General features: G+C 50.5%; 1 protein-coding gene across 1 annotated transcript in view; it reads right to left on the reverse strand.

Annotated features, from left to right (window-relative positions):
- The window catches only part of MAN1C1 (mannosidase alpha class 1C member 1), a 43,102-nt gene extending 32,740 nt beyond the window's left edge, over window positions 1–10,362 (reverse strand). Inside the window, exons 1-2 of the mRNA XM_085208694.1 lie at window positions 10,114–10,362; window positions 8,825–9,727 (exon numbers count right to left, since the gene is read on the reverse strand). Coding sequence (XP_085064820.1) covers window positions 8,825–9,361 — 537 coding nt within the window. The 5' untranslated portion in view covers window positions 9,362–9,727; window positions 10,114–10,362. The remainder of the gene's footprint in view (window positions 1–8,824; window positions 9,728–10,113) is intronic.
- Between the last annotated feature and the right edge of the window lie 511 nt (window positions 10,363–10,873).

Raw genomic sequence — 10,873 nt, forward strand, 5'->3', positions numbered from 1 at the left:
AGCACAACTCAAACCCTTCTCCACCGAGGGACATTTATCTGCCTATCATTTCACGTTGGATGGTAAACAGATATTCTATTTTATTTGTTAAGTCAGGACAAAGGCAAGGCCAGCAGGCTGCTCTGCCCTGGAAGAAAGGGAGAACAGCACAGAGTAGCCCAGTGCTGTTACTGTCAGCAACAAGGACAGAAATAGAACTCAAGAGTCTCTTCCTGACGCACAGCTTCTGCTGCTAGGAAAGCTGAATGGGAGAGAGAACAGAAAAACAGAACCAAACTAGCTCCTAATTAAACTCTTAATGCAACTAGATTTAACCATGTCAAGAGGGAAGAAAAAATAATAATCATTTGATGGGACTATCTCAGGCATTAAGACCCAGCTGGATCCAGCTGCATCTAAATCTGGAAGCATCTCAGCAAGAGCAGCTGATTCTGCAGTTACAGTCCCTTAACGAGGTGCTGGGCTGTGAGAGGATGACAATGGGTTTGAAAACAAATTTGCAAGCCTGGACCAAAGCACAGGGCACTGTACAGAGAAGAGAAAAGCTGTAGTCTCATCTTCTTCACTTCACAGAATCAAAGCTTGTAAGAAAGTCCACCAGGAACAAAAGTTACTTGTGCTCTTGGCCCTTCCAATAGCACCAGCTTATTTCCTCCAAGCTTCTACAACAGATCAAACACCTGATATTCCACAATGCAATCAAAGCTGATGCTGTAATAACAAAGGCAAACTTTGTTTATGAGGGTGGATGGTGAGAGGACAAGGGGGAACGGTTTTAAGCTGAGACAGGGGAGGTTTAGGTTGGATCTGAGGAGGAAGTTTTGGACACAGAGGGTGGTGAGGCACTGGAACAGGTTGCCCAAGGAGGCTGTGGATCCCTATTCCTGCAGGCATTCAAGGCCAGGCTGGATGTGGCTCTGGGCAGCCTGGGCTGCTGGTTGGTGACCTGCACACAGCAGGGGGTTGAAATTAAATGCTCGTTGTGGTCCTTTTCAACCCAGGCCGTTCTATGAAAAATAGCAGTGATGAAGATTCCTCTGGCCCTACACTTAGGCTGCTGCTCAGACACTTGCTGTCAGGATGTCAGAGAACTCGCATGAGATCGCACTCTGTGATGTACAATTTGCACCCAGAGGAACCAACTCTCTTAGTTGTGCCCATCTGGAGCACAACAAAATGCTTTCAGAGGCAGAAGATAGCAGAATGCATAGAAGTAACAGCAGAAAGCAGGACATCCATTACCAAGAGGGTATTTTAAATTGTGAGAACATACCTATGAGCCACACCACACTGTGCAATGCTTCCCTGTGATGCTAGGCTCAGGAATTACTGCGTGTGCTGCTGTTTCCAAGAGGAAAGGTGCCGTATATCCACATGAATGCATACAGACTTTCATGCACAAAGAGGCATAGCAAGCAAATGTTTTGCCCAGCACTACTGCAACGTCAGAAACCATTACCTTTACAGGCTAATGTGATGCTTCACCTCACAAGCTTATTTTGCTAACAGTCACGTGTCAGGAGATGCCTGTCAAACAAGCAACGATTATTTCCACTGCTGCTGCTGGGGTGGATGTACGAAAGCAGGCAGGCAGAACCCAAAAGTGAGCAATGTGCTTTGTGTGATGATGTTACCTGGGTTTCTTTTTTAACTATAGGTTGGACCGTTCGGTAATGGCTTTTCTTAGTGACTACTACTTCATTCCAGCATGCTTTGAGGAATACCTGAGCACTGAGTTAGGCAGTAATTGTACTTCTACAAATGTCACCTTGAAGTTCCCCTCCAGAGCTCTCTGCATGCAGTACAAGTCATGCAGGAACCCCCCAGCCCTGTGCTGTACCCGCAGGCTGCCCTAAGGCTTCCTACATCTCAAGTTCATCTCTTCACACACACAAAGTCTTCCTAAATCCCAGTTACACGCAAAGACTACAAATTCTCTTCAGAAGTGACCAACATTCCAGATGGATTATGTACAACGAGCAGCTGAACCAAGCCAGAATCCATCTGCTCCTCACCAAGTATCCCCACATTTGTGGGCAAGGTGGGTGGAACCACAAACACTGAGCAAGACTGCTTTTCCAGACATGCATTACAACAAGGCAAGCCATTTTCACGTTCCCTAAAGACACCATCTGAAAGAGATTCTCATTTCTGGAGAGACAGAGCCCAAGGGGATGCTCTAAAAGATGCTGCTGCCATCACTAATCAAAAATGGGCAGATTGCAAGGGAAAAAAATGGCAGGGATGCTTTTTTTTCCTTTCTAGAAGGAAAATAATAAAACTAACAAAAAAAACCAAACTCATCTGTAGAAGGTACCGGGCTGTCTGTTGGACAGCCTGGGGGACAGATGTCAAACAGACAAATTACAAAAAGAAACAGAAAACACAAGGCTTTGTACTCCCGAGCTTTGGATGTGCGACCACAACTGGCGTGCGTTGTTGGTATGGAATATAATTGCCACCAGAATGACTGAACAGGGGCCAGCATCTGTGCATAAATCTGCCCCTGAGCCATACTGAAGTCAGTCAATAAAGCCTTCGTTGCCCACAGCAAAAATATCCATATAGTCACTGTGAAGCATGGTTATGAAAATTACAGTGCGCCAGAAGGCTCTGAAATCAGCAGCCCAGAGCTCTAGTGCAGCTGAAGCCAACATATCCAAAGTGTTTTCATAAAAAGTGAAGCCCATCCTTACAATTTAGCACATCCTCTCTCAGGAAGAGGAGATTCTCAGCTTGGGACACAACAAAACGCTTTTGAACAGGAAAGAGGTGGAAGTCAGCATAGGGAGCCAGGTGATAAACAGAACTGATTTACACCACAGCTTGAAGCAGAGTCTCAGCCAATGACAATCTAAAATAACTGAACCTTTCACACCCTTTAATCAGGAAACGCAAATCACAGCTTTGAATGGAGCTTTGATCCACGCTGTAAGAAAGGAGTCCTTCTACATTGAGGGAAAAAAAAAAAAAAAGGTTAGCACAGTCACAGGTTCACTCAATGGCTCAACACACATTTCATTATTTCCATTTCAGGACCAAGTATTTGATCTTTCCTCCCAGCACTAGCAAGTTGTGAATTGCTTGACACACAAATGACTCAGAAGCCCAAAATGCACAGAGTCATAAGCAGATGAGAGAGCTGAAGGAGGAAAGAAAAAAACCAAAGGGTAAATACAAGAGGTACCCTGCATCACTGCACACAATGTTCTGCACTGGGAGAACTGACACAGGAGCAGAAGAAACGTGTTTGAAAACTGTCTTCGTCTCAGCCCAACCACTGGAAAAGGAGAGAAGAGGGAAGTGCAGAGCTGCTGGCACACCTGGTGCTTTATCTCACTATGGGATGGCTTAACAGGAGAGACTGGGAGAAGAGTTGAGTTTCATCATCTCTTGCTTGATCACCTGCTGTCCATCTGTCTTTGCAGTCCTTGCTCAGAGGGACAGATTGAAGTGTTGCCGTCCTCCTCCCCTTCCAAGAGCTACTTGTGATTTGAACTTCTGAAGAGAGGAACAGAGCAATTCTTAAGCATTAAGTAGTCAGTAGAGATTAGTCCAATGATTTATCAAAGGTAATAGCTAATAAAACGTACAAGAAACTCAGTCACAGCCTTCCTATAGCCTCTTGTACAAAAGTACTTGAAGAAATTCTTGAACCACGGTAGCAAGTTGATTAGCCAGAAGCTGATAAACTCTTTCAAGAGACCCTCAGTGAACAATAAATCACACAAATGAGCTCACAAAGACTGGATCTTTAATAGAAACAGAGTTGGTGGAGTGGATGTTAGAATGCTGCTGGCAGGATAAGAGGAATCACTTACACACAGCCTCCCATCACAAGAGGGACCAGAATTTGGCCCCAGCACCATTCCAACACTGCCTCAGTCAGCTGTCACATGAGCATCATTAACTCAGCAGGCAACGACTTCCTGGTTGTTGGAAGGCTCACAACACTCAGAACAAATGTCTGATAGATAAGATAATCAAACGCAATTATGACGTTTCAAGACTGAGGAACCTTAATGTGGAAAGTAAGGCTTTCAAGAAAGCCAAAACAGCACCAAAAAAATCACGTTAATGCAATTAGAGAAATCAACCTGTTCTGAAGCACTGCACAGACACTATTATGGCTCCAATTCTAAGCACAGACTGCCCAGAGCCATCTTGCTCCATAAATGTGTGGGAGTTAGGTCACTGATTTCTGTAGATGCTCTTAGAGAGGAGACGTCCTCTGGGAGGAACTGACCGTACAGCCTCACTGTACAGCATCACCCCATGCAAGTATGCAAGTGCTGTGGGAGAGAGAAATGCTGTAGAATTTCAGACTCTCTTCCATCAATTACTCTTTGCAGCTTTGCTCTTGCATCATTCTACACACTAACAAACAAAAAGAAAAAAAACACAACAGCTGAAGGAGCACCTGACAGCAACACATTGCCCTCTTTTACGTTCTTCGGCGGTGAGGAAGGGAATGCTGCTCAGGACTGTCAGAACCACACATTGGAAAGGCAGCAAAGCAACAGCAAATCGCTTCCCATCAAAATGCAAGTCCTGAGAACGTTTCTATTTTTGTCAATTACCTCTAGTGACAAACTGTCAAGATATTTGCGTTTAGAAGACTGATCTACCTTAGTATGTGCTTGCTAATCTGCAGCGATGCAGAATAACTGCGTGCATGGGCTCTGACAGCTTTCTCTCCCCTGGGATCTGATTATCAAAAGCAAACACATCTTTAGAGCAGCGTTAAAAGAGGCCAGCAGACAGCAAGGGGAGGCAAATGCAGGTGAGGACGAGAAGAAAAGCCAGGATGAAAGGACTTGCTGCGTAAAACAAATGGGTTTCAGTATTACCAGTCCTGGAGGACATGAAGGCACGTGTCAAACCCTAGAGCACTACTCCAGAGGAGTAGAAAAACTGACCAAATTTGGCATATCTCCCCATTCCAAAGGGACAAAGGACACTGCCAGGTTAAAGTATGAGGTATGTTCTGACATCAGACAAAGAAACTTTCCTCTTGTACCTGAAGAGTAAAAGAATCATTAAATCGACTTCACCATTCACATTTTTTTTCCTCCATCTTCATGACTGGAAGAAAGGCAGCTTGTTCCAGTGCATCCACAGACACTTTCTGGTCCAGCTGCTTGCAGTGGTTGCTCTTAAGCACTAGATGGTATTAACAGGGTTGGTATAAAAATACTTTACAGTAATGCTGTTCTCTCTCCCCACTGCTTCCTCACCTACGAGACGCACAGGAGCAGGACTGCAGGAAACAGTCTGCTCTGCTTCATCCATCATCAGCAAAACTGTCAGCTCAGTTCCAACAGCAAAACCTTTATTACTTGTTATGATGCGAAAGGCAGAAACCACACAGTATGATTTTCCCAGATCTGAGGCCGAGTTTGCAGTGGCGGCAGTTGGAGGGGAAATCATTCTGACTTTTCACTGAAGCAATTTGATCTGAAAATTGTTGAGAGTGAATAAATATGGAATCCCACTGTGGCGTTTCTGCAGTCACTTTCTGACTACAAACAGCCTGTTGTTGTTGTTGTCTTTTGAATACCAGTTATTAGCTGGTTTTTGGCACGTGCTATTGACACGTATGATGTACAATCCCCTCTGAAGCCATGCACGACTGATTACAGAACTAACACATTTTCAGACATCAGTTTAAGAGGTGAATAATCAAAGACCTCTTCAAAATTTCCCAACCTCCAAGGTGGGGAGATGGTTATTTGCTTCTATTGAAGTTTTCTGCAAGAGTGCCCACCTCACTCAGCTGCCCACAGTCACACACAGCTGCACCTCCCAGGCACTCTGCCAGGTGACCAGCAACCTTTTGCAGAAAATAGTCTGTGCAATACAGGTGCTTTCATTTTCCTTCTCAGGAAAAACAACTGCTTATTGATGCCAGACTTGTCTTTAACAAGACAAATTGAACCTAAGAAGCCTACAACTCTGCTAAGTTACCCTCCAGTGCAAACGAGAACACTTACATGCACATGTCAGCTCAGCTAATTGCAGTACTTTCTCCTAACAGGGCTTCAACACCTCATTTAAACTTACTAATCTACTTCCTCTCCATTCTGTACCACTATTAAAAACACAGCACTCAAAGCACAGAGTCAAAGAGGATACGTACCCCCTACTCAGAATCAATCTGCAGACAGCTCTGCTGCTCCTACTGCTGCCTGGAGCTCTCCCAGACAGCAGCCAAGTAGAAGATGCTGCAGAGGTGAATTTTACGCTCCAGACAACATTATATTTTAAGCAGAATGAAATCTAGCAGTAACACATTAGTTGGCAGTTTACACATAGCCTCAACACTACAACCACATCCTCTTCTTTGGTAGAGCACCAAGAAGTTTAGGCGTGGGGTGGTGAGGAGGACATTCTTAAATCACATCATTATCCAGCTTGGAAAAGACCCTTAAGATCATCAAGTCCAACCATCACCCATCGCTACCCAGTTTGCTAAACCATATCCTTGAGCACCGTGGCCACACGTCTCTTGGGTGGACTCCAGCACCTCTTTGGGCAGGCTGCTCCAACACCTGAGCACCCATTCTGCAAAGAAATCTTTCCTGATACCCAAAGCAAAGCTCCTTGATGCAATCTGAAGCTGTTTCATTGGGTCTTGATAAATGAGAAAAGGGACCAAACCCCTCCTTGCTGCATTACTGATGAATTCCCAGGACTTCTTGCATCACAGCTTTGTGCCTGTCCATGACTTTGATTTATAACAACATGTTCTGGAGACAGTAACACAGTAACCTAACACGTACTTTTTTTTTTTTTTTTTTGCTATAAATTACCCTGCTCCTCTAACACAGAATTGCTCTTCCAGCAATTTGAACACATTTCCTGCATATTTCCTGTGCCCAAAGCTTCATCATCACATTTCATTTCCTCCTGAAGAAATACTATCAGAATACCTTTAATCAATGAGTTTTTATCTTAATCACACGTGTGCGTGGCTGCACTCTTCAGTTCAATGGACTAGAATAACCTGATGGAAGTTTTCAGTAGCCTTAAGTCATTATGCCTGTTCATCTCAAGCCAGAATGGGAATGCTGGAATTGGATATCGGTAAGAAATCTACAGAGGAAAGAGAAACAAGAACAAGCATGCATTATCACTTTCTTTTTTTTTTTTTTCTTCCCCCTTTTCCCCCACTGTGGTGAAAAAACAGAATCTATAGTTCTTGGTAAACTGGGTCACGGATTGCAGTGCAATGTCTGTAAGGCTGCCAGGCTTTTACGCACCAAATGTGGGCACGGGGCCAAGCTCTCCCCTCCATCACACCCACGTCACCCTGCTGACGATGGTACCAGCCTCGTCGGGGTCTGAACGAGCACAGATTCAGGACTGCAAGCATTGCCTTGAGGACAACTCCATCAGTACCAAGCGACAGAACAGCCTACAGGACAGTCAGCCTCAAGCCTTATTGAATCACAGACTGTCTGAGGTTGGAGGGAATCTTAAAGATCATCTAATTCCAACCCCTGCCATGGGCTGGGTGCACCCCACCAGCTCAGGCTGCCCAGGATTCCATCCCATCCATTCCATGGCCTTGAGTGCCTCCAGGGATGGAGCATCCACAGCTCTGGGCAGCAATGCCAGCGCCTCACTGCCCTCTGAGTAAGGAATTTCTTCCTAACACCAAACCGAAATCTCCCATCTTTCAGTTTAAAGCCATTCTCACTTGTCCTGTCACTATCAGACTGTGTAAGTCAGTCCCCCTCCTGCTTGTACTCCTTTCAATACTGCAGAGGCCACAGCGAGGTCCCCCTACAGCCTCCTCATCTCCAAGCTAAACAAGCCTAACTCCCTCAGCCTTCCTTCATAGGAGGTGCTCCAGCCCTCTGATCATCTTCCTGGCATCCTCTGGACCCGCTCCAACAGTTCCATATCCCTCCTGTGCTGGGGGCCCAGAAATGGGCACAGTACTGCAGATGGGGCCTCACGAAGGCAGAGCAGAGGGTAAATCCTCCCCTGCCCATTGCCACCCCTCTGCTGATGCAGCCCAGGGTACTGTCAGCCTTCCGGGCTGCAAGCACACACTGCTGGCTCACATCCAGCTTTTCCCCCACCAGAACCCCCACATCCTTCTCCGCAGGGCTGCTCTCAAGGAGCTCATCTCCCAGCAAAGCCTTTTCTCCATGACCACGAAGGCGCATCCATCTGCACATCCCCACAGTCGGGCACAGTTCCATCATCTCCCACCAGCTTTCACGTTTTCAAACACCACATCTCGGGTGGGAACCTCTTCAACAACCACACAAGCACTTCTCATTTTTTTCCCTGGCATAACACTAAAGCTGAAATCTCCCTTTTGCCTGAATTCAGTGCTTTCCAGCCTCACGCTATTACATTACCCTACGTTACCCTAAGACCAAGAGGTGTGTGTGTGTACACAAACATCACACCTGCCAACATGTCACGGGAGCAGCCCACAGGCAGAGATGCTCTCCCTTCCCTAACTCATCATCCTCCCTAGATGGAGAATGGAGAAGTGAAGGTGATGGGGACTGGTTTGGGAACTGCAAGATGAGAGATGTGAGGAGCGTGGGCTGACAAGGGGTGATCAGGACAGGACTGTGAGGGGATGGATGGAGTGAGTGAGAGGGGCAGGGCTGTGAGTGGGACAACGCAGCTGTGAGGTGAGGAGGAAGCCTGATGGAGGAGAAGGAGGAGAAGCAAGGCTGTGAGGGTGCCCATGGCAGGGGGATGAGGGGTAGGAGCCAGCACAGGGGACACGAGGCTCTGAGGTGAGGGCAGGGCTGGGGTACGATGCTGCGAGGAGAGCGGTTCGTGCAGTCCTCACCTCTTTGATCTTCATCTTTCGGGCTCGGGTGTCGGGGTCCTGGTCGGGCCGCTCGCCCCGCACCGGGTGCCGAAGGCTTTGACGGAACCGCTCATAGTCGAAGTGGAACGGAGCTCTCGACTCGCGGGGAGCCCCGGTGCCGACCTCGGCCGGGCGTTCGCCATCGGGTCCCTGCGGGCGGGATGCCGGGGCCGTGTGTGCCGCCGGGGCGGCGTTGCGGGCTCGGAGCTTCTCCCGAAGGCGACGCGGGGCGGCGGGGCTGGCGTGGCGGGGCTCGGCGGCGGCGGGCGGGCTGCGGGGCAGCTCGGTGTCCCGCGTGGATGATGATGATGAGGAGGATGAGGAGGACGAAGAGGTGGCCCGGCGGGGCAGGAAGAGGCGTTTGAAACGAGAAGAGTCAGGCAGGAGGAAAAGGGCCCCGAAACACAGCGTGAGCAGGCCGGAGAGGAAGAGCAGGAAAAGGAACTTCTGCGGCAGCCGCAGCCCCAACGCCGCCGGCCAGCCCGGCATCCCCGGCAGCTTCCGCGGCAGCACCATGGGGCGGCGGATCGCGGCCGACGGGTGGGACCCTCCGCCGCCACCACCGCAGCGAAGGGCTCAGAGACGCGGCGCCGCGGACGCCTTCACGGGGCCGCACGTGGGTGGGTGCGGGGCGCGATGAGCCGCGGGGCTCCGCCGCTGCCCGGAGGTCCTGCGGGCGGGCGGGCGCTGCGGGGCGGGGCGGCGGCGCTGCCCGAGAGGTTCGCGGGGCGGCGGCTCAGGGTCCCCCCGCCCGGCATGAAGGCGGCGGGCAGCGCATCCCGGGGCGGACGCCGGACGGCGGCTTCCAGACTCGGCTCAGGGAGAGGTGCCGGGCAGGCGCGATCCCGTCCCTTTAGGCGGTGGGTTCATGCTGCGGCATTTCTGCGGGGAGGAAGGGGGGGAAGAGCGTAAGAACGCGTTATTTCCACGGAGGAGCTGCGGCCCCCCCGGCTGTTCCCCCACCCTCCAGCAGCACCGGTTCGCTTTCGCCCTCTCCCTCCGGGCTTCCCATCAGCCGTCGGATCGCTCAGCTCTGGCGCTCCGGCTGGGATCTCCGGGCAGGAGCTGAAGCGTTTTGTTTCGCTCAGATCCCGGCGCATCATCGCTCTCTCCAATCTCTGCTCGCTGTTACTCACATCCCCTCGCTCCCTCCTGGGTCTACGGGAAAAGCTTAACTTTCAGACCACGAAAGCAAGCAGGAGCGTTTCCAAAACGCGTTTTAAAGCCTGTCATCACGGTGTTTTCCCCTGGGCACCCCGTTCACTCACCCCTCCGACAGATCCGAGTGACAGCGAGCGCAGCCCCGCTGCTGTCAGCGCCGACGGGCGCCGTTACATCAGGAGGAGGCACGGGGCAGTCCGCCGCTCACAAGGGCAGCTCCGCTCTCCCGCCCACCCATCGCTCAGGATGGATATAACCGCATCGAGCCGCTCGGGGGGACTTTTCCGCCCCGTCCCTCCCGAGGAGCTCCGCCGTGCAGATCCGTGCAGAGCCGCGCAGCACCGCACGCCGCCACCGCCGCTCACTGCGACAGCTCCCGCAGCCCCGCCCCTCCTCCCGCCCGCGCCCTCGGTCACCGCGCCAGCCCAACGGCCATTCTGGAGCCGGCCAATCAGCAGCCCGTATCCTGCCCGCCGTGACGTTAGCCCCGCCCACCGTCTCGCCCCGCCCTCGCTTGCTATTGGTTAACGAGTGGAGTTCGGCCTCGTCCACTGGTTCGTCTGAACGTCAGGAAAGCCGGGAGGCCCGCCCGCTTGTTTACCACAGTTGCTGGGGTCGAGGAGGGGCGGTGTGCGGTTGTCCCGTTGAGCTTCTTGCTGGCTGTGTGTCGGCTGCGAGTGGCGGAGGGCTCTGAGATACCTTAGGCTGAGGGAACACGTGTGGGGAAGCGGGCTCGATGCTTGAGGGGCTGCACGACCATTACAGCCTGTCCTGGTCGAGGCACCCCTGGAAGGAGCTTTGTCTCTATGGGCTGACAGCCACCTTTCTATAGACACATTTGCCTTTTTTCGTTTCCATAAACCCCAA

The sequence above is a fragment of the Meleagris gallopavo genome, chromosome 25 (genome assembly GCF_905368555.1).
Source record: "Meleagris gallopavo chromosome 25, MGAL_WU_HG_1.1, whole genome shotgun sequence".
NCBI classification, from domain to species: domain Eukaryota; kingdom Metazoa; phylum Chordata; class Aves; order Galliformes; family Phasianidae; genus Meleagris; species Meleagris gallopavo.